Source organism: Natrix helvetica, assembly GCF_964273705.1.
Source record: "Natrix helvetica genome assembly, chromosome: 3".
Taxonomy (NCBI): domain Eukaryota; kingdom Metazoa; phylum Chordata; class Lepidosauria; order Squamata; family Natricidae; genus Natrix; species Natrix helvetica.
Window position 1 is genome coordinate 50,251,551 of NC_138549.1, and position 24,320 is coordinate 50,275,870.

Consider the following 24,320-nt stretch of genomic DNA (forward strand, 5'->3'; position numbering starts at 1 on the left):
CACTAGCATCTTCACCCGGGCAGTCAAAGGCAGAATGGTTCCACTTATTTTCAGATCATCCTCCCCTTCGCTGTCGCTCTTGTAGAAGACCCGGTTGGGCTTGCTGGGAGTCAGAGTTCCCTCCTTCTCGCTGGAGGAGGAAGAGACCTCCACAACCTGCTGTGCCACCCACATCATCTTCTTCTTCTTTGAATATATTTTTATTATTTTTACATTTAAAACAATGCAGTACTGCGAAGTCGAAGTGACCATACATTCACATTATATACAACTAGTCTCAACCATTAACTATTAGCCTACTTAGTACAGGGTCTATCATTCTGTCCAGTCACAATATATATAGTTTGTTCCAGTCTTGTCACCTTGTCTTATACCAATCATAAAATCTGTTCCAGACTTCAAAATATTCTGATTCCCCTTTATTTTTAAGTTCAAGAGTGAGCCTATCTGCTTCCGCACAGGCCAACAGTTTTCTGATTATATCTAGCTCTGATGGTGTATTTTCTTTTTTCTAATATTGTGCATAAGTATTGCGCACCGCAGTTAGTACATGCATAATTAAAGTGTATCTTTCTTAAACCCCTCTGGTATTATACCTAGGAGAAAAATTTCTGATTTAAACAAAATTTGGTCTCCCACCATTTGTTCTAACCAAGATTGAATCATTTTCCAATATTTTTTTGCCTCATTACACGTCCACCACATATGATAAAAAGTGCCTGGTGTTTTTTTACACTTCCATCAATTTGGGGCCAGATTTTTAAACATTTTGGAGAGCCGTGCTGGGGGGAGATGCGATCTGTAGAACATCTTATAAAGATTTTCTTTATATGCCATAGCCATTGTTAGTTTCCGATTAAGTATCCAAAGTTTTTCCCACTTAGCCAATTCCACATTATAACCGAAATTTTTCGCCCAGGCCATAGTTTCTTTGACATGTTCTTCCTCTAGTTTGTGTTCCAACAAAAATCTATACAACACTTTGATCAACCTGTTTTCTGTCTCTATCAAAAGTTTATCTAATATTGTGTAATCTTTGGCAATACCTTCCTTCTTCCCATCCTGTGCAAACTTTGATTGTATCTGTAAATAGGACCACCATTCTACTTGTACCCCTTGTGATGCCAATTCTAATCTAGTTTTAATTTTCCCCTGTCTGTTCAATAACTCTTTATATGTAACAATATTTTCCATATTAATTAAATTTGGGTGTATGTATACTTCCATCGTAAATAGCCAAATGGGTGTTTTGGTATAGTGGTCGTGTTTAATTTTGTTCCATATTAATAACAGGGACTGTCTGATGTACTGTCTATTGAAATATTTATGTGCAGATCCTTTTTCATACCATAGGAAGGCATGCCATCCTGCTTGTAGGTCATGACCTTCCAATTTGAGTAATCTTTTATTTCTCAACAATATCTATTCTTTTAACCATGTTAGAGTGGTTGCAGTATAATAAAGTTCCCAATCTGGTATGCCGAATCCTCCTTTTTCCTTAGTATCTTGCATGGCTTTGAGTTTTATTCTTGGTTTTCTTCCCTGCCAAATAAATTTCGAAATCAATTGATTCAAATCCTTAAAAAAACCCTTTTCTAGTTTAATGGGAATATTCTGAAATAGGAAAAGAAATTTTGGTAGTACATTCATTTTTATGACTACGATTCTACCCATCAGGGACAATTGTAGGTTTTTCCACCTTTCTAAGTCTTTCTTAGTTTTATTGATCAGATTAGCATAGTTGACTTCTTTGATGGACACACACGTCGCAGATAAATGTATACCTAGATATTTGACTTTTTTGACAATTTGGATACCCAATTTCTTTGTTAACTCCTCTTTCAATTTGGATGACATATTTTTAACCAGCATTTTAGTCTTTGTCATATTTATCTTTAAACCCGCTACTTTCCCATACTCTGTCAATTCCTCAATAAGTTTCAGACCAGACTTTATAGGATCTTCTAGCACGAAAACTATATCGTCCGCAAAAGCCTGTAACTTAAATTGTTCCTTTTTAATTTCTAGTCCTTTTATCTGTTCCTCTTTACATACATTCCTAGCTAGAACTTCTAAGGTTAATATAACAGCAGCGGGGATAGGGGACAACCTTGTCTTGTACCTTTCTGAACTGCTATACTTTGTGTTAATTCACCATTAATTATTACTTTGGCTTTTTGATTTGTATATATTGCTCTAATCGTGTTTATAAATTTATCCCCAAATTCCATGTGTTCCAATTGTTGATGCAAAAATTCCCAGTTCACATTGTCGAATGCCTTTTGGGCATCAAGATAAAATAGTGCAGCTTGTTTTTCATTATGCACTTCCTAATATTTGAGAATGTCCAGCATAATTCTCATATAGTTTTTAATTTGTCTTCTGGGGAGGAATCCATTTTGATCTGTGTGGATGAATAATGTGAGGAATTTTTTCAACCGTTCTGCTATTATCAGAGCAAAAATCTTATAATCTGCATTTAGCAGTGAGATTGGTCTGTAATTTTGTATAAACATCTGATCTGTGTCCATCTTAGGTAATAATATAATGTTAGCCTCCACTCTGGGACGGCCTTTACAGATTGCCCTCTTCCACGCCTGGAGTTATGAAGGAAATTTCAAGCACAGACCATGAACTGCCATCCTATGGTCGTGCCAAACCAACCTTTTCTTCAGTCTTCCCTTCAGGAAATCGTCGGTTTACAGAAGTCTTTCAAGAAACCCCTCCGGACGCCAGATCCAGCTGCTTTTCACGGAACTCTCTGTTCAAGCAACCATTCGTGCTGGCAGCTGCCAAACATCTCCCACCCACATCTTCTCATTTCCCTTCTTTGGCACCTTCTTGGCCTTTTGCTGGCTCAGACCCCTTGGCATTGACATGGGTTGCGGGACTGGATAATTGGCTGCTCAATGGCTCTCTTTCCCACATCAAAAGCAAGCTCTGGGAAAGTGCCATGCGGTCTCCTTTGGGTTGGAGGGAGGGCTGTTGGTCCCTTGCATGCTGGCAGGCATCTCTCAGAATAGAATAGAATAGTAGAATAGAATAGAATAGAATAGAATAGAATAGATTTTTTATTGGTCAAGTGTGTTTGGACACACAAGGAATTTGTCTTTGGTGCATATACTCTCAGTGTACATAAAAAGACAAGATACATTCATCAAGAATCATAAGGTACAGCACAATGATAGTCATAGGGTACAAATAAGCAATTAGGAAACAATCAATATCAATATAAATTATAAGGATACAAGCAACAAAATTACAATCCTGCAGTCATAAGTGGGAGGAGATAGGTGATAGGAACGATGAGAAGACTAATAGTAGCAATAATGCAGCCTTAGTGAATGGTTTGACAGTGGTGAGGGAATTATTTGTTTAGCAGAGTGATGTGGCGTTCAGGGAAAAACTGTTCTTGTGTCTAGTTAACTTGGTGTGCAGTGCTCTATAGCATTGTTTTGAGGGTAGGAGTTGAAACAATTTATGTCCAGGATGTGAGGGGTCTGTAAATATTTTCACAGCCCTCTTTTTGACTCATGCAGTGTACAGTCCTCAATTGAAGGCAGGTTGGCAGTAATTGTTTTTTCTGCAGTTCTGATTATCCTCTGAAGTCTGTGTCTGTCTTGTTGGGTTGCAGAACCAAACCAAACAGTTCTAGAGCTGCAGATGACAGACTCAATAATTCCTCTGTAGAACTGTATCAGCAGCTCCTTGGGCAGTTTGAGCTTTCTGAGTTGGCACAGAAAGAACATTCTTTGTTTTGCTTTTTTGATGATGTTTTTGATGTTAGGTATCCATTTTAGGTCTTGAGATTTGATAGAACCTAGAAATTTGATGGTCTGTACTGTTGATACTGTGTTGTCTAGTATTGCAAGAGGTGGTAGTACGGTAGGATTTCTCCTAAAGTCTACCACCATTTTTACAGTTTTCTCTTGGCCTCATTGTGGTGACCCTCATGCACCATTTGCTGCCAGTACTCCAACAGGTTTAGTTTCACTGTGTTTGCCAGCTGGTAACATGCCCCAAGGCCATCTGGAATCCCTCAGGGCAGGCAGTTTTGGTACAGCTCCTTGTTTAGTCCATCTCAGAAATGGTAGACTAGCAAGTGTTCTGGCCGCCCTCTCAGCTTCTAGCCAGGCTGCAGAACTCCAGATGTATTTGATTACTGACCTACTCCCCTGTCTTATAGCACAGATCCTGGGTTCTGCCCAGCGGGCTTGCACAGGGTCTCCAAACCTGTCTCAAAGCTCCTCCAGGAGGGCATCCACATTCTCCAACTCTGGTGTCCCTTCATCATGGAGGTACATCACCCAATCTGCCACCTTCTAGATTCGAAGAGATGGCATTTACGTGGTCAACTTCATCCGGGTACATTGCTCCAAATAGTTCCACACCTGCTTCAGGAAATAGGCTAGCTTCTCTGGTTGCCTGTCAAACATGGCTTTCAGAGGCAGAGGCTCTTAGTCATCCTGAACCAGCACATAGCCTGGTGACAGTCCCACAGCATATGGGACCGCTTGAGTCTGAGCTCCTGCTGTTTCAGGAAACCCTGGGCTTTTCCCGCAGTCATGGGAGAGATAGCAACCTCCCAGGGGGAACCCCAGCTCTTTGGGCCATACTCACCAGTCTCACCTATTAGGGTGGAGACAGGGATGAGGTTGCTGAAGTTTGGTCCATCCAAGCCCTGCTCCCGGGACTGAGGATTTTATTCACACTGCTCCTTGCATCTCCATTCTGCCTAAGCTTTTGTGCAGCAGCTCCACAGAAGGGCTACAGCATGCTGCAGGAATTTCCATTCCCCTGGTTCTTCCCAGTCTGCAAACCTCCAGGCCTTTCTTTGCTTCCTCGAGTTACGGCCACTCCTGGAGGGACCAAGTGGAACTCTAATTTAGGTGCCTTCCCTACTCTGCTTGGCCATTGTGTCTTCGGGTCAAGGCAAATGGGTCAGGCCATGACTCCTTTCTCACACACCAGTGGCTGCTCTATCTTCTTCACCCTCATCTTGGATCAGGTCACTACCATCTCCGCCCCCGAGTCAGCTTGGGCTGCTGCCAGTGCCTCCCAAGGAGGGAGCAATCCAGGCTTCACTGCAGTATCAACTTTTTGCTGCAGTTCAGACATCATTAGGTTACAGCTCTCTCAGAGGCATATGAGTAGGCTATGTTAATTTAGGGAGAGCTGGTTAAATATCAATTGTCTGACTAGTGAACCCAAAATAAGGAAACACTCTTGGGAGCTTTGAATTCCCAAAAGTAAAACTTTATTGGATACACCATTTTGGTACTGAAGAAACAAAACCAGTTCTTATTTTCCATCTCAAATGCTTGCCTAGTTAAACAATACCTTCCTCTTCTCCCCATGCCTGGGTGATCACACTGTCCAATTATGAGATGTCCTTTTGTTATGGGAACAGTCCCATAACAGTTCTTTCTCCAGCACCTGCAGTGATAACATTGATGGTTGCCAACCTCTCACAATCTCCACATACATTCTCTGCATTCCATTTGCCCCTTCTCCCCCTCCCCCAGTTCATTGGCAAGTTGAAATGCATAAAGGTTTGAAAGAAGCAAAGCAGTTTCAATATTGACAAAGCTGTTCATGTTGCACAAACATTTTGGCAGCAGATTTTTCTGCTGATCTCATGCAAGCATTACTTGATTTTTATGAATTTTCTACTCTATAGAAAGAAATTCTACATTATTAGACATGATTTTAAAGATTTTATTGCAAATGTGTCTTAGAATGATTAAGGATAAGGTTTTCTAGGAAACATAAAGTTTTATAAAAAGAAGCAAATAAGTTAAGGATATGTGGGAATTTCTGGTCCAGAAAAGCAGATTTAATGTTAATTTTCAAAAAATAAGAATTCTATTGAAAATACCCTATACTGTAATGTATTAAAGATCCAGAACAATGGTTAAATTTATAAATGTTATATATAATTCCTAAACTGAATGTTTCTTGTATATTTTTTCAAATAAATCTTCAAACTGCTTTCATAAATATTTGTTTCTTTTAACTAAAAAGTACCATTTTACTATGGAAATATATAATACTCATATTTTAAATTTATAGTTGGTAGATTTTTAATTTCTACTTCTAACACAGAAGTAAAATTATGCAAGAAATAGTAATTGATGCATTCATGGACTAAGCATTAAAATATTATTAATAAGAATACACTTTTTGTGTCCTTTTTTAAAATGCAGAATTACGGATTAGAAACGGAGAACCTAAAAACACTTTCTCATAAACTAAATGCATCTGCCAAAAACCTTCAGAACTTTATCACAGGAAGAAGGAGGAGCGGTCATTATGATGGTAGGAGTAGCAGAAAATTACCAAATGATTTCCTTACCTCAGTGGTGGATTTGATCGGAGCAGCAAAAAGTCTCCTAGCATGGCTGGACAGGTAACAATTTCAGTTGTTCCAAGGATGACTACCTTATTGTTCTTATAAGTAAATGTAATGTATTTTAAGTTGTATTAAACTATTAATTACAAGACATCTGCTTTCTTTATTTGAAACATCAGTAAAATTTATAGAGATCACAGCATATAATTTAAGATTAAATATAGATTAAACTTAGTTCTATACTGAAGATTTAGCACCAAAGCTAGTCCCATTTGGCAACTGCTTTTGAATGCTGTCTAGTGGCAGATTGATTACTGGTGGTAGAACCAAATTCTGCTTTATTAATGGGCTGCCATTACTTTAGGTCAGGAGTGTCCAACTATGGCAACTTTAAGACTTGTGGACATCAACTTTCAGAATTCAGAATTTCAGACAGGCTGGGGAATTCTGGGAGTTGAAGTTCATAGGTCTTAAAGTTGCCAAGGTTGGACATCTCTGCTTAAAGCTAAGGATTCCAGCACCCTTTCTTGGTTGATGAAACAGTCCTTCACAGCTTCAACTTCAGGGCAGTTATGGTAGATAGGGATGTGGAGTAGCAAATATAGTCAAGACCTTTTGACTTTCCTGTTAGAGTATTGTGCTATATATAACCAACATTTCTGTTGAAATAATAGTGTAACCTTACCCAACACTTTTGGAAATGAAAATGTTATACAGCATGAAATAACACCCAGTGGTATTTTCAAATAGGAACATTTTTATTCTATGTATTAAACAGAGCTAATTGATTTAAGATCCACTTTCTTGCACTTTTTCAAGAGTCAAAACAATTTAGAACTATTCACAAATTTACAGTTGATAGTGGTTGTAGAAAAAGTAACAAATTATTATGATCTTCTATATTACATAATACAAACACAAAAAAACTATTTAAGTGTCATCAAGATGAATTTGACATAATGCCATTTCAACATGCTTCTAGGAATAGCCAATAGTTTCTCCAGTGACTTTATAGGTAGTCCTTGCTTAACAGTGGCAATTGAACTCAGCATTTCCATAGCTAAGTGATGAAATCATAAAACATAATGTGGTGTGACTAAACTGCTTATGGATGGCATAACTGGCATTCCCTGGTCACCATTGTTAAGTAAGGATTGTGTGGGTCATTAAGCAAGGATCGCACATGATACAAATTCCAAATTGCCACTGGCTTCCTTCTGACTTTGCTTATCAGAAAAGGTAATAGAATAGAGTAGAATACAATACAATAGAATAGAATAACGAGTTGGAAGGGACCTTGGAGGTCTTCTAGTCCAACCCCCTGCCTAGGCTGGAAACCCTACACCACTTCAGACAAATGGTTATCCAACATCTTCTTAAAAACTTCCAGTGTTGGAGCATTCACAACCTCTGGAGGCAAGTTGTTCTACTGATTAATTGTTCTAACTGTCAGGAAATTTCTCCTCAGTTCTAAGTTGCTTCTCTCCTTGATTAGTTTCCACCCATTGCTTCTTGTTCTACCCTCAGGTGCTTTGGAGAATAGTTTGACTCCCTCTTCTTTGTGGCAACCCCTGAGATATTGGAACACTGCTATCATGTCTCCCCTAGTCCTTCTTTTTATTAAACTAGACATACCCAGTTCCTGCAACCGTTCTTCATATGTTTTAGTCTCCAATCCCCTAATCATCTTTGTTGCTCTTCTCTGCACTCTTTCTAGAGTCTCCATAACCTTTTTACATCATGCCAACCAAAACTGAATGCAGTCTTCCAAGTGTGGCCTTACCAAGGCATTATAAAGTGGTATTAACACTTCATGTGATCTTCATTCTATCCCTCTGTTTATGCAGCCTGCATAAAGTGTTTATGTTGTTTATGCAAAAAGTGTTGGCTTTTTTGGTTGCTGATGCATATTGCTGGCTCATATTTAAATGGTTGTCCAATAGGATTCCAAGATCCCGCTCAGTTACTACTATTGAGCAAGGTACCACCTATACTGTACCTGTGCATTTCGTTTTTCTTGCCTAAATGTAGTACCTTACTTTTTTCACCATTGAATTTCATTTTGTTAGATAGTGCCCAATGGATCTGTCAAAATCCTTCTGTATTTTAATTTGATGAGTTCCCCATTTATCCCCTCATCCAAATTATTGATGAAGATGTTGACAAGTACTGGGCCTAAAACAGAGCTTTGGGGTACTCCACTGCATTCTTCCCTCCATGTAATGCAGTTTCATTGAGGACTACATGTTGAGTGCGGTTGGTCAGCCAGTTACAAATCCATCTGATGGTGATGCTGTCTAACCCACAATTTTCTACTTTCTCCAGTAGTAGGTTATGGTCTACTTTATCAAATGTGTTACTGAAGTCCATGTAAATTATATCAACAGCATTCCTCTGGTTCACTAATTTTGTTCCTTTATCAAAGAATGCAATAAGATTAGTCTGGTATGATCTGTTTTTGACAAACCCATGTTGGCTTTTGGAATACCAGAATCTTCCCTGGTATTGAGGTCAGGCTGATAGGTCTGTAGTTTTCTGGATCTATTTTTTCTCCTTTTTTGAAGATGGGAACCACACCAGCTCTTTCCCAGTCCTCTGGCCATTTCCCGGTGCTCCCGGATCTCTGAAAGATATTGTTCAGTGGTTCTAAGATCTCGTCTGCCAGTTCCTTCAGAACCCTGGGGTGTAATCCATCCAGTCCTGGTGATTTGAACTTGTCTAGGGTAGACAGGTACTCAATTACCATCCCCCACCTATTTTAACTTGTGTTCCTAATCTGATTTTTGTGGTGCTGTTTTTGATAGATTGGACTGCTTTTTCCCTTTGTGTAAAGACAGATGCAAAAAATGAGTTAAATACTTCTGCTTTCTCCCTGTTGCTTGTCATCTTCTTGTCAATTTCTCCCAGCAATGGACCAATTGTTTCCTTAACTTTTTTCTTGTTTTTAACATTTCGAATGCCTCTTGGCAGGCTAGGTCCCACCTTTGTCCCGGACGAGGTTTTGTTCCTGGGCTCCCTGTCTTTAGGAGGTGTGTCATGGGTTTGGCAATCTTTGCAAAGGAAGGGATGAATTGCCTGTAAAAATTCACGAACCCTAGGAAACTTTGTAGCTGTCTGAGGGTGCAAGGGGGTTACGAGATTGGACTGTTTTTATTCTTTGTGTAAAGACAGATGCAAAAATTGAGTTAAATAGTTCTGCTTTCGCCCCGTTGCTTGTCACCTTCTTGCATTTTCTCCCAGCAATGGACCAATTGTTTCCTTGACTTTTTTCTTGTTTTTAACATATTGGAAGAAGGGTTTTTTTTGTTATTTTTTTACTTTTGTTGCAAGCCTTTCTTCATTGTGAGCCTTAGCTTTCCTCACTTCATCTTTACAGGCTTGGGCTATTTGCTAATATTCTGCCTTAGTTATGTGCCCCTCTTTCCACTTTTTTTAATATAAAAGTTTTTTTTTAATTTTCAAAGCAAACACAACACATCCTTCTTTACATACTGTAGAAAGTGTATCAGTTGGTTACAAAAAGGCTTACGTGCATCTCTTCCACAGTCAACAAACATAATTCATATTAACTCAAGTATTTTAACTCAGATATTTATACATGTTACCATCATCATACCTCCATTTTCATTTGACTATAACTGTTTAAATGTCCTTCATCATAAAATATACCAAGATTTAATACATAACCACATACTGGCATTTCATTTACTATTTCTGAAATGCTCCAATGACACTAAATCCTTATGTCCTATTCTAGCTAAACATCCATAATATTTAATAACAAAGTTTTCTAATCCTTCTTTCCAAATCACTGTTTACAATTTACATCCCATTTCCTTATGTTGTAACCATACATATATGTTCTGACCCCCTCTGTCCAGTAATGAATGCTGACACAGGCTTAGCTGGATGCCACACTTTAATAACAGGACTACAATCTTGGTGGCTGAAAGCTCAAACACGAACCCACATATAAGAACCTTGGCAGCAACCCAGACTCTGACAGATAAAGATAACAGCTTCTCCAGCATGTTTCAAACAGGAATCCAAAACAGTTCAGACCAGACGTACTGCAGATTACTTTAAACGGTTGTGTCCTGCAAGAAATTTCCTCCCAAAATCTCTGTTTATATAAGCTCTTGGTAGGGGCCATGCCCCAACCACCTGAGCTTCATTATCTTTTATGAGCTTGTTTCCGGAGCAGCTGTTGCCTTCATTTCTCCGCCCGTCTTAATCTGGCGTCAGAAACAAACTCCCTCCGGTCTTCCCCACTGCTCCATGCCTCAGGTGCCTCCTGGTGGCCAACCAGCCTCTCTGGTCCCTGCTCTGCGTCTGAACCCTGCCCAGGGTCCTACACCTCCTCCATAGCCGACTCATAGGGGTCGTCGCTATCTGAGTCGCTCAGCAGCTGCAAAGGATCCTGCTGGGTCACAACACACACACACACATATATATATATATATATACGTTATTATCATTATCCCTCCTTTATTTGACTATATCCTGCAACATATCATCCCCCCCCCTAATAATCAAGGACTTTACTGAATCTAACTTAATTCTTTTTTTTAAATTCACCTTTATATATAATCCAAAAGGATTTCTAATCTTCCTTTCATGGCTCCATTCAATATTCATATCCAGTTACTACAAATCATAACAATACACATTGTATACATTATTATCATTATCAATTATTTATTTAACTATATCTATTATCACTAAATTTCACTAAGTTTAGCTAGTTTAAAATTATACTCTTCCATCTATCAACCTGTATCTTTCCAGTAGCAAAACAGTCTCATATCTTCTGCCTTTTGTGGTGTCAGTCCTCTAATCATCTCCTTAATCAACTTTGTATGGACTCCTCTTAGCAACTCTTTGCTTATAAAATCTCTCATGTAATTTCAATGTCCTTCTTCTGTTTCCTTAATCAGCTTATTTTTGATTGTCGATAGTGTTATCAATGATATTACTAATAAAATTTCTCTCTTTAAATCCATAAATTCTTTTGTTTTCTCTTCTTCTGTATCTTGCCATCTGGGGTAGATTTCTCCTCCATTTAATTCCTCTTTCAGTATTTTACTCCTTCCCTTTTCAGAGACAAACCAATCACCATAAATATTAGCAATTTTAATTTCTTTATATTCATTTTCCTCTTTGATTTTTACGATTTAACCTCCACTTTTTCCATTTGATTAGCATCTTCAACTTCTTCATCATATTTTGCTGTTAGGTGTACTAAGTCTTCCAACTTCTTTTCTATCCTCTCACGTGTATCTGATAATTTCTGTATTTCTGAGAATATCTTTTGCAGACTTAAAACTTTTTTCTGCTATTGAAATTGTGCCATTATCTCCAGTTAACAAACACTGCTGCTCTAGCTTAGAAGGTTTTAACAGGATTAAACATAGGTTAAAAATATACTTTAAAGGAACATCTGTGTGCTTTCCTTCTTATCACTCTCTATAAACAAGCTGTGAGACCTTAAAGTGCCAAACCAGGATAATCAGTGAAAACAAAAATCAAAGTGTTTAGTTTCCAATACACAAACCTCCAGCCTCCAAGTAGCAGTGTTGCAATGTTACAATTTCTTTGTTTCTTTTTGTATCTTTTTTGTATTTCAAGTTTTAAAAAAGTCCGATTCTTGAATGAGTTAGAAGAACACCCATAGTAATGAAAGAAGACAATTTTAGTCCATAGATTACAGAGAATAGTAAAAGAAAAAAAATAGAAGAAGGAAACTTAATCCATTCATTTTAAAAAGCTTGCATAAATTCCATCCGTGAAGATAGTATTTAAAAAGTAAGATAACCCCCTGTCCAAAACCATTCCAAATTTAATTCCACCGCTTATTTCTTCTGTTCTCCAATTTAAATTAATTTAAAGTTTTTTATAGTCAATCACTTTTAAAACAGTAAAAATTCCTCACCAGCTGGAAACACTTTCTCTTTCCATATCCTTCTGTTTTGGAGCCACCCCGACTTCATCAGCCAAATAGCTGGATTTTTTGTCGCCGGCTTGAAGAACTTCTCTTGGATCAATCAGGGACTTTGCGATGTCCCTGAGATCAGCAAGACATATTCTTCCTCTTCACCGTCTCTGCGGGACAGTTTAGGTCCGTTTGGACCACCCAGTGGCAAAAGTATCGACTGCGATCTCAGAGCATTGAGATCGCAAGTCATCTCATAGCGACTTCACTTTCTACTTATCCTTTTTGTCTTTCAATTTGTCAGAGAATTCTTTATGCAGCCATGCTGGTTTCTTTTGAGAGCTGGTATTTTTCTTCTTCATTGATATTGTGCTAGACTGGGCTTTTATAATCTCACTTTTCAAAATTTCCCAAGCTTCTTGTGTTGTTTTCCCCTTGAGGATTCTCATCCATGGAATCCTTCCCAAGCTTTCTCTTAAGTTTATTGAAATTAGCTCTCTTAAAGTCCAAGACTCTAGTGTGACTTTGTTCTACTACTTGTGATTGGATAATGTTGAATTCCAATATTGCATGATCATTTACCCCCAAGGTTCCTGTAGCTTCAACACCTTCTATTATTTCCTCTCTGTTAGTGAGAATTAAGTACAATATGGCTCATCCCCTTGTTCCCTTCTCCACTTTTGGGGAAACAAAGTTGTCTGCTAGGTTATTAGGAACCTGTTGGATCTTCCACTTGGTGCAGAGTTTGTCTCCCAGTTGATATCAGGTTAAAATCCCATATTACTAATACATTGTGATCATGTGACTATAGAATATCCAGGACAGTTGCTAGGGGTATGACCATGATCATGTGATTCTGTGGGGGTGCTACAATGAGACTGTTGAAAGTACCACTTTTTTTTAGTGCTGTCAGAAGTTTGAATAGTTGCTGAACCAGGTTGTTAAATGCATTTTTGATTTGGTCCCTCTACCTACTACTACTTTTTATATTTAACCTACTCCAACAAATTTCTTCTAATTTCTTCTTCATTGCTTCTAATCCATTATCTTTTTATATCACATGAGTATATATGTGGATGAGCTTCTATTATATGATCAAGGGAGCAGCCAGCTTTTATTTAGTCTAGGAAAGTGATTGATTGGATCTTTCAGCATGTGCCCTGTTTTCAGATGCATCTCAATGCATCTTCCTGATTTCTCTCCAGCTTTTATAACCATTATTGCCATTGAAAAGACCTGGTCTTTGATGTTGTAATGGAAATGTCCTTATCCTAGTGGAAGTGGGAGGGTTTTGTAGCTTCAAAGACCCAGAGAACAATACCAGTGGAAATGAAAGTTCCTGGTAGGGTTACTTACTAGAGTTCAAAGGAAAGAGCTTCCCTCATGCTTTACAACTGGGGAAAGCATGTGAGAGGCCAACCCTATTGGCCTGGGAAACAATTTCAAAATCAAACACAGCAGAAGTGAATGGCAAATTGCTTCCGTATGTTTTAAGAAAATCATAGACATGGAATGAAGAAAATACAAAACAAGGAAAATTAATACAGTTTAAATATGCAACTGAAAAAAAAGTTATGAGTGCTTAATAAGACATACTAAAAAACAGAACATCCACTTCTCTGTGATTTAAGATGAACAGATATTTTAGAATATACGCACTTGGAATACATGTGGTCCTAGCATTTCAGAGAATTAATATTGAAGATAGATGAATGTCAAATAATTTTAGCAATATTTTATATTTATTATATAAATAATGCAATAACTGAAAAGGTAGTTTTGTATTCTGGATATTTCCATTTTAAATTTAAATTCTGCTATATAGGAGAATAGTGCTATAAAGTAATTATTTTTAAAGATATTTTTATTCTTAAACAAACTAAATTTAGAATACTTTATCCTAAATATTTTTGTAAAAAGCAACCTAAAATATCTGATGCAAAATTATATTCCACATGATCTGTCTTCTGCTGTTTATTGCAGTGCAGTTTTGAGTTTAAAGAAAATCAATAGAAGAAATGAGAAAACAATAAGAATGTGTGATTTTTAAATTGTTTTTTCTTGCTTAAAATAGCTAATTCTTAGAGAACCAATCTAGTTATAGTAGTTAATGCATTTTTCATGAGGGAAGCACAACATAGAGCTCCCTCATTAATCTTGGATGGTGCTACATTCTCCATTAGAGAGAGCTGTGCTACCTGGGGATCTTTCTGGGATCACAGCTTAACGAACAGATGACAAGTTTTAATATTCAATATTATTAAAAAATGTTGTATAGTTAGCATTATAGCAGATCACTATTAACAAGATGTATCTTTACCATATTTTATTTTTTCAGATCACCTTTTGCTGCTGTAACAGATTATTCTGTCACAAGAAACAATGTCATACAACTCTGCCTTGAATTAACAACAATTGTACAACAGGTGTGAAACTACATAATATTATATGTTACTATTTAAAAAGTATTGTAGGTAAAGATTTTGCACACATAATTTCCTTAGAGTTACAAATATTTCTATTTACTAAGCTATGTTGCAAATTTCTTATAATACTTTAAAGTAAATTTTATCTCTGCATTTAGATATAAAGTTAATATCAAACAGTTATCTCAAATGTGCAATAAAGCATTTTGAGCTCAAAATATTACAAATTTGAATTGTTTTACATACCCTTACTCTATTTTTTTATTTTACTTGACACAAAATTGACAAAGCAAGAGTATTTTAATTTAGAGGAAGAGAAAAATAGTTTACACTAGGCTATGTCTCTTAATATTTAAGAAAGGAAGTAGTGCTTGTATGAAAAGCAGCATGAAAAAGAATAATTTCAAGTTCTTCATGTCAGACAGCATCCATCTTCTTTTATGAAACTAATTGCAAAGCCCATTTTAAACTCTACTTTTGCTGGATGGTACTGGCAATGTTACAAAGGCAAAACACCTACTGTTGTCCTTGGTTACAAAAACCAAAGCTTATATCCTTTGTGTTACTAGGGTGCTTAGAAATGAGGCAAGTCTATCCTTGGTGGACCAAATCCACTATATCCATCAATCCATTCTATCCATCCCTATTTATGTTTCAGGCAGAGAAAATGGAGTCTGTGTTTACAGATTCTGTATATATTTTGAGAATCAGTATGTCTCACAATCTGATTGACTTCCACATTGCTATAAGTATCATATATAGCACTATTTGTCCTAATAGTATCTTTCTGGCAACATAAACTGTTTCATAGCTTATATATAATGAATAAAGGGTACAGTCAAGACCAGGGATATCATACTCAAGTTCATTGAGGGCCACATCAGCATTCTGGTTGCCCTCAAAGGGCCAGTTACATGTAAGGTTCACAGTAGCCAGGTGGGCGTGACTGGGTGGTCACGGCCAGGTCACTGCAACTAGGTCGGTGTGGCTGGGTAGGCATGGCCAGCTTGACATGGGTGGTAGGGATGGGGGGTTCTTTTAAAGGCCTAGAGGGACTAATATGGAGCCTGTGGAAAGTGAAAGGGTGCAAAGTGTTCTAACTTCGGCAGCCAGTACACCTGTGCCCACAGGCCCCATTAGGTGCCTATCTTGGAGTTGGAAGAAGCTCAGCAGCCCTATGAAAGGCCACTCTCAGTACCTGGCCCTGTGTCTCTTTTGCTTCCTGAAACTAATCTACCAAGTGGATTCTTGGAGTGGATTCTCAGCTGTTACTGTTTTTAAGAGTGAAAAAATGAAGTTAGATTTTGTGCTGGATTCCCCTCTGAAATATGGCAGAGGATGAGTTTACAGCTCTCCGGCTGTGGGAAAGCTTGGCTCAAAGACACAAACCTAGGCGAAGTTCAGCTCGATTCTCCCTGGCCAGCTGAAAATCCTAGTTCCCTTGGCCCCAAATCCTATCGGTTGCCATTGAGAGTTCTTGAAAATGGAAGCCCTTAACATCACTACTTGTGATTCGATAGGAAGTTCTCCAGCTGGACAGACGTGGGAGATGTGGGCTCCTAAGAGTCTCACACGAACCCTGTCTGACAAACCATCTCCGAAGATTCTTTTGAATTGGAAACCCCACTGGAGGTGGGGGTGAAGAAGGGCAGCGTCTCATCAGACCCTGAGAGAAGCATCAGATCTCTCATGGGTTAGAGATTTGCCTATGAATCGGAGTTCGGGCGGCAGCCTTCATGGCTGACAAGATGCTGACCTTTTTGTCAAAATAAATTTGGAACAGGCGGAGACTGGGAGAAATAAAAGACCTGATAAGAGAATTTAACTAACCCACAACTATAAATTAAATTTGGAAAAGTCAAAGAAATTTTAAGAACATAAATAATACTGATGGTCAGATCGGGACTTTTTTTTCTTAAAAGAAAAAGAACAAAGGAAGGTGGAGGGTTGTAACACCAGTCCCCCACCCCTCCCAGAAGTTCTTTGTCTGCGCTTTCGAACATAAGAACAGAAAGCAGAGCAGTTACAAACCCACATAATTATAATATTAAATTAGGTTTTGGATCTTAAAAAGAAACCAATATTCTTACTTTGTTTGAATTCCTTCCAGCTAAAATAATCAAGAAAATAATTCTGAACCCACTCAATATAAAGTCTAATCTGGTCTCGGATATCAAATAAAAGCCAAATATTTTGATCTCTTTTTCTCTGATAACGGATAATCTAACCTTGACTGTGTGAGAAGTTTTAATTAACCACTACCATAAATCAGAAGTTGCAAGAGCAGGAGGCAAAAGAGACACATATCCGAATCTAGCTCTTTATAAGTTTGTTCTAATTGATATGTTTTAAGCAGCTGTGGCTGAACGGAGACAGAAGGTGACGGGGGAAGAATTATTACAGAGAAAAGAACTGGAAAATGCTAGGGTTTTTTTTCTTTTCTTTTTTTTCTTCCCTCCTTCGTCTTTTTATTTTACTGCAAAAAATTAAGATGGCCCCGGCTTCACTTCCAGTCCCACAGTAGCTAAAACTTAAGGTGGACCAGAGCCTCAAAATAAGACTTTGTATAACTAACTGCAATCTTGGAACTGGATATTAAGGAAGAACAAAAGACCAAGATGGCTCCCATCGTTCTCCACTACAGCAATGGAAGTGGACAAACTTAAGGTGGACCAGAACTCTGAAATAACTGTATAGCTAATTCTAACTTTGGAACTGGACATCATGGAAAGCTGGGAATTTGAAGTATTATGTGATATTGTAAAAAATATGCATAAATCATTAAAATCAAGCCTTAAAAAGAATTCTGAACCCAGAGAAGCAGATATTTAAAGAAGAATTCAAAGAAGAAGGGGGGCAACAGGGGCAAGACAATGAAGGAATAGAAACGGAGGGAAACAAAAGGCAGACAAAAGAGGTTGAGGCTGTTAGTGATATAAAGGAAATTGAAGGGGGAGGTTTTGCCCCAACAAAGAGAAATAAAAAGCATCCTTTTGGTGGTGACCTGGGGAAAGTTGGGGAGAGTAGATGTGCCGAAGCAAAGAGAAGGGAGCGGGTAGCAGCAGAGAAGTGGGACAAAAGACTTACTAGGAAAAAAATCAGACAACCAGAAATTTTTATGTGGGAGAATATAAAACTAAGATTAGGGTTTTATTTCTAAATATGACAATAAAATGGAATTGCTAATTGATTAAATGTAATAATGGAAAGATAATTAAGCAAAGGTTGAAATATATGGAATATGGATAAATGTGATATTGATATTGATGTGGGGAAGTTGTGAAAAACATGACAATAAAATTGAGTTACTAACTGGTTGAATATAACAATGGAAAGACAACTAAACAAAGCCCAAAATATATGGAATGTGGATAAATATGAAACTGACATGGGGAGGTTGTAAAGCAGAGGTTTGCCATCTACTATTATACATGATAATTAAACTGAGTGGCAAATTGACTGGAAACGACAACAGAAGAACAACTAAGCATGGGTTAAAATATATGAAACATGGATATACATAGAACTTTTAAGATGATGAAATAAAGCGAGATGTTTACCATTTATTATTCTATACAATAGATTAAGGGAATTAAATGAATATTGAACAGTGAGGTTTGCTACTCATAGACAACTAAAGGTAATCTAATCCAAGACATGGAAAAATTGGAGAGGGAACATGAAATACACTTATAATGGGAAACTATTGAGACTTAAAGGCAGAATCACAAATTGGGGGCACTTAAGGATGTATAATTATATAAAGATAATGATGAGAATAGCTGGGAACTGTAACCAAGTCTACACCTCAACCAAAATTAGGCGGGGTGTGGGGGGAAAATACAATGACTATATATGTATACTTTTTTGTTCTATTTTTCTTTTTTTAAAAAAGGAGGAGAATATATGTTTAAAATTAAAGATGTATATTGAAAAGGAACTATAAATACCATCAACATAAAAGGGAGCTTGCTCAGAAGCTGAAATACACCAAGCAAATGAGATGAAGAGTGGGAAGAAAAGGAGAGAGGTAAGGAAAGGAGAGAGGGATAGGAGAAAGGGTAGGAGGGGGGAAGAGGAGCAGAGAAATGTGGAGTGGAAAGGGGAGAGAGGAGTAGGAGAGAAGAAGGGGAAGTAGAGAAGGGAAGGAGGACAAAGAGAAGAAAGGAGGTAGGGTGGAGGATGAGAGGGAGAAGAAAGTGAACGCACAAATATAGTGTATGGAGAGCAGAAGATCCAATAACTGGGTTTTTTTTCTTTTTCTTATGGGGAGTTGATGGTAAGATGAATTGATGTAAACATTTAATAATACAATACAAAGTTGGCTATGTAATAGTATATGTTATGAAAATAAAAAACTTATTTAAAAAATCAGTTTTTGTGATGTACTCAGGGAGCTTCTCCACAATCGAGATCTTGTCGGTCTTTGACCTGTTTATTCAGAGGTTAGGGCCCCTGAAATAGAAGATGGCTGCCCTAGAGATTTTTGCATTGCCTTCTTTCAGCCATCACCAATGTGACCTTTCTTAAGAAAGAATCGGTAGTTTTGGAAATGAAGCACTGGCCTTTGCTCCATGCACTTGAATACCAACCACCTTGCGACTCGGGATCTTCCCATCTCTACCCAGTCCCCTTACGAAAGGGGCGGAGAGGTAGAGCCTGAACAAGAAAAGTGTCATCAAATATTTATGAATGGTTAGTGATCATTGACCTTTATTAATTCTATTCATTTTCTCTAGATTTCTATGGCTATTTCTCATGCACTTAGGTTTCATCCTTTCACCCCATTGTGTCAGCTCTGCTGGGGGAGAGGGGGAGGGGGCAGAGGGGAGCTGAACAAGGTGAAGGCCAGTAAAATCTTTTACCTTGAAATGTTAGGGCTCCTTGAGAGCACGCTAGTGTGGCTGGGGACGAGGCAAAGGCAAGGTGTGGTGAGATGAGGCCTGGTGAGGCCAACAAGCTGCAGCTGCTGCTGGGCACTGTCAGTCTCCCAGGGAAAGCACCTGCCACAGCTGGGATGGGCCAAGGCGATGGGGGCTGGCCCCTTGCTGTTTCCAGGGCGGCCCCATTGGGAATGTCTAACCACAACATGGGAAGGATCTGCCCGTGGGCCTTGAGTTTGACATGTCTGGTCAAGATCCTTCCAGGATGGTTGTTTTTAAAATATCTAATTTGCAGTTGCTACTTTGTTGCTGTTATTTGGCTTGCATATTGCTGTATTCTTGTACTTCAAGGAGGAAAATATGTTACCTTGGGAAGCTTCACCTTTTTCTTAAAATTGTCACCTGATGGCATTATGATTCCATTTTAACTTTGAATATGGACAAAATGCCCATTTTTTACCTATTTTCTCTTATGTTTATTGTAAAAGAAATATGTTATTGCAATGTATTACTGTATTTATTTGGATTTAAAATATGTTAATGGATGCGTGAGAGAAAAAGGAAACAAGCTAAGGAAGACATTGACACTGTAATAATGCTGGACAGTGTTCTTAAGCTACATATACTGTACAAACACACACCACAAACACACCCACAAACTGTCTGCAGTTTTACTGTGAATCACGTTGAATTAAGATTGATGTACTCAGAAGTGGTTTTTGCTTAAAAATATTCCCTATTTTAATTCCCTATTGTAAATACGTCTTTATGGCATTTATGTATTCCTTTGATATAAAAAGCAATAGGTAAAACCTTATATCAGCGATGGCAAACCTTTTTTGGCTCACGTGCCACAAGTGGGGAGAGCGCAGGGGGGGCGTGTGCGGGCGTGCCACACCCATAATGCAATGCGCGACCCCCCAGTGCGCATGCCTGCACAACAGGCGCAACCCCCATTTTTACATGCTTTTTTCACCCTCCCCAGGCTCCAGAGGCTTTATAGGAGCCTGGGGAGGGTGAAAAGAGCCTCCCCCGCCCCCCCCGGAGGCCCTCCGGAGGCTTCAGGGACCGTCTGGAGGCTTCCCTGATGCCTTTGGAGCGCTTAAAATGACCCTCCGAGCAAACCGAAAGTCACTTCCGGTTTGCTCGGAGGGTCATTTTAAGCGTTCCGAAGGCTTCAGGGACAGTCCGGAGGGTCCCTGAAGCCTCCGGAGGGCCTCCACGGGGGCGGGGGAGGCTCTTTTCGCCCTCCCCAGGCTCCTATAAAGCCTCTGGAGCCTGGGGAGGGCGAAAAATGGCTTTTAAAAACGGTGAATTCAGCTGGCCAGCGCGCGCATGCGCTCTGGCCAGCTGACGGGCAGAGCCTAGTGTGCCCTAACAAATGGCTCCGCGTGCCACAGGTTCACCATCACTGCCTTATATCATATTACAGTTTGCTTTTCATCTGATGGCAAAGCTTTTCCCTGACGTTAGACGTTTCTATAACATAGCAGAGAAGGCAGAGTGTGAATTGCTCTTCAATAGTGCAAGTAGTGAAGTTTGCTCTCAGCTTATATACAAGTGTCTTGTTCTGTCAGTATTGGTTGGGAGTGTCTTCGATGGTTCCTTGGTTAGGTTTTTACTGTTTGATTGTTTGTTTGAGTTGAAATTTTATTGATTGGGGTATTGCTTACTTCTTGATTGTCAGTCTAATATTAATCCTGGTGTTAATCTCTGCTTCTCTGAGTGCTGATGGCTGGCAAGAAGATGTTTGATCTTTTTGTTTCCTTTTTAGCTTTTTGGTTGACTTTTGAATGTTATGTTGATGATGTTTATACGTAATTTGTCTGAGTGCCAGGCTTCCAGGAATTTTCTACAATTTTAAACCTTTGTTTGGCTAGGATGTTCACAATTCCTAGTTGGAACTATGATGAAGTTTGCCCATGTTTCGTGTAATTAAGTCATTTTCATCATGTAAACATCATGAAAACAGCACAACGAATGAATGGCTACATGTTGAGTGGGAGGCAGCTGGCAACAGAGAGCAACAGATCCAGCTCAGGAGCCCAACTAAGCAGCCCAATGGTAGAAAAGAGGCAACTGAAAGCAACAAACCAGTAGCTGATCAGCGGACAAGAAGGGGTTGGAGGCAGCAAACTGTATTCAGTAATTGCCTAGACCCATACTCCAATCTAGGCAGCCTGACTTGAGGGGCAACCAGGCAACCAAGGGCTCCGGGCCTAGCAAACTTGAGACAGCTGACTAACACAACCCTACCCATGCAAACTTCCATCCTTCCCCATTGATCTGCCCCAGGTAGAGGATTTGTGGAAGACTCGATCAATATTCCCTCCCCAGTGAAATCAACAGCCCCCTGCCTCCTGCTAGCCTGCTAGCCCTTCCCAGTAGCCTGTCTGGCAGAGGACAAAGGTAGTAAAACATTATTCAGGTTAAATTGCCGCATTGGCACTTCGCGATAAATAAGTGGGTTTTGGCTTGCACTTTGGCACCCTAAAAGTTCACTATCACTGGGCTAATCTAAAGAAAAGAATAATGGGTGACATAATAGCAGTATTCCAATATTTGAGGGGCTGCCATAAAGAAGAGAGAGTCAAATTATTCTCCAAACTACCAGAGGGCAAGACAAGAAACAATAGTTGGAAACTAATCAAAGAGAGAAGCAATCTGGAATTAAGGAGAAACAACAAGGACAATTAACCAATGGAACAGCTTGCCTCCAGAAATCATAGGCACTCCATCACTGGAGGTTTTTAAGAAGAGACTGACAGTCACTTGTCTGAGATGGTATAGTTCTCCTGCTTGAGCAGGGGGCTGGACTAGAATATCTCCAAGGTCCCTTCCAGCTCCTAGTTTGTTCTGCTCTACTCTATTCTACTCTATTATAATTTTTGACTGCTGTTCATGGATACTCTCTGCTTGACTTCTGCCTATTTGTCTTACATAGCAGTCCTTATACTGTATGTTGTAGATTGCTCCAGGCAGGCAAATATGCAGTAAATATGAGTAGATTAGTTCTGTTCTAGTTAAGAAAAGAATGCCATCATTGTTTCTCATTTATGATGAAAAGCATGATGTGTGGGAGCAGTTCATCTTGCATGTGGGTAACACACATTTGCCTTATTTTTTCTCTCTATAAATGCATTCACTTTATTCATGAAAACTTTTAGCAATTAATATTTATGTCTATAGGGGAGAGATATGGGCAGAGACAGGGAGAGAGCAGAAAGATTTAAATTGTAAGCTAAAGTATTAAGAACATTCAGTGGTTTTGACTGAAATATTTCAAAATTGCAAAAGCTAAAACTACATTTTAATGATGTTAGATTGCACTAATGTTAGATTAATGAAGCACCTTGCTACTTTTTAAAGAAGAATTAAGGGGCTTTCAGTCTCAAAAAGTACTAAGCTACACTGAAAGTTGGACGAATAGAAATCAACAAATTGTAGGGCCTTTAGTCCTATGTACTCTTCCATTGAAATTCTTGGTATTAGTTCAATGTTTATGCAATTTAGAAGTTAAGAAAATAATCATTGTAAATAGAGCTTTGGCAGCTGGCTTAATTCCACTATTTCTACCAACAAGCATTAGGACAAAATGCTTCGTAATACTATAAGAATTTCCAGGACCTAAGTTGTTTCAGATTCAGAACAAATTCATTCTGAAAAGGCATTTAATAGAAAATGGGATTTCTCTCTCTCCCTTTCCTTGTGGTTTCTTCACTTTTTAGATTATTTTGTGTTTGAATTATTTAGAAAATATATGTATACACTCATGAATATTTTTTGTTCTTGCTTTAGAATAAGCTTTAATGGGTTTAATCAGATTTCACTAGAAAATCAAGGATACTTTGGTTATTTAAATTTCAGGGAGTCATATAGTAATTATAAATGATCACTGAATTTTGATTATTTTCAGATATTCATAACAGTTTATTTTACAACTTCCCATGGTAAATGTTATATTAATAATATTTTAAAGACCTAAATGGTGAAATGTGAGATAGTGTTATTATACATGTTGCATATTCAATGATATGTAAATTAGTTTATAAGAACATTCATAATTGAAAATATTCAATGATTAAATTATTAAAGCAAGTTGCTTGACTTCCACAAATATAAATTTACATTTATGTTTATTGGCATGACTATATACTTCATTACTTATTTTATCATTTATAGGACAGAGTGGATAGTTTTGTGAACCCCAGAAAGCATTTGATAATGTGAACTAGCAATTTATGCTAGCACAACTAAAAGAGATGGACTTTGGAGATAGATTTATTAACATGAATAAGGCGATATATTATAAACAAACTACAAAGGTGATGATAAATGGAGCTATGACTGAGAAAGTTAGCATTAAGGTAGTGGTGGGTTTCGATTTTTTTTAGAATCTATTCTCTAGGTGTGGCTTATTTTGTGGCCGTGGTTTGGCGGTCATGTGACCAGGTGGGAGTTACCAATTTGTAAAATGTGGAACTCTTTTAACAACGCTCTTGCTTAGCAACCAAAATTTTGGGCTCAATTGTGATCATAAGTTCTCTTTTCTTTCTTTCTTCCTTTCCTCTTTCTTTCTGCCTTCTTCCTTCCTTCCTTCCTTCCTTCCTTCCTTTCTTTCTTTCTTTCTTTCTTTCTTTCTTTCTTTCTTTCTTTCTTGTGTCTCTCTCTCCCTCTTTCTTTCTTTCTTTCTTTCTTTCTTTCCTTTCTCTTCCTCTTTCTTCCTT

At 38.3% G+C, this 24,320-nt stretch overlaps 1 protein-coding gene across 6 annotated transcripts in view; it reads left to right on the forward strand.

Moving 5' to 3' along the window:
• The window catches only part of CNKSR2 (connector enhancer of kinase suppressor of Ras 2), a 318,427-nt gene that overhangs the window by 84,685 nt on the left and 209,422 nt on the right, over nt 1-24,320 (forward strand). For all 6 annotated transcript variants that reach the window (XM_081947981.1, XM_081947982.1, XM_081947978.1 and 3 more), the window contains exons 3-4: nt 6,207-6,409; nt 14,623-14,710. In XM_081947981.1, coding sequence (XP_081804107.1) covers nt 6,207-6,409; nt 14,623-14,710 — 291 coding nt within the window. The remainder of the gene's footprint in view (nt 1-6,206; nt 6,410-14,622; nt 14,711-24,320) is intronic.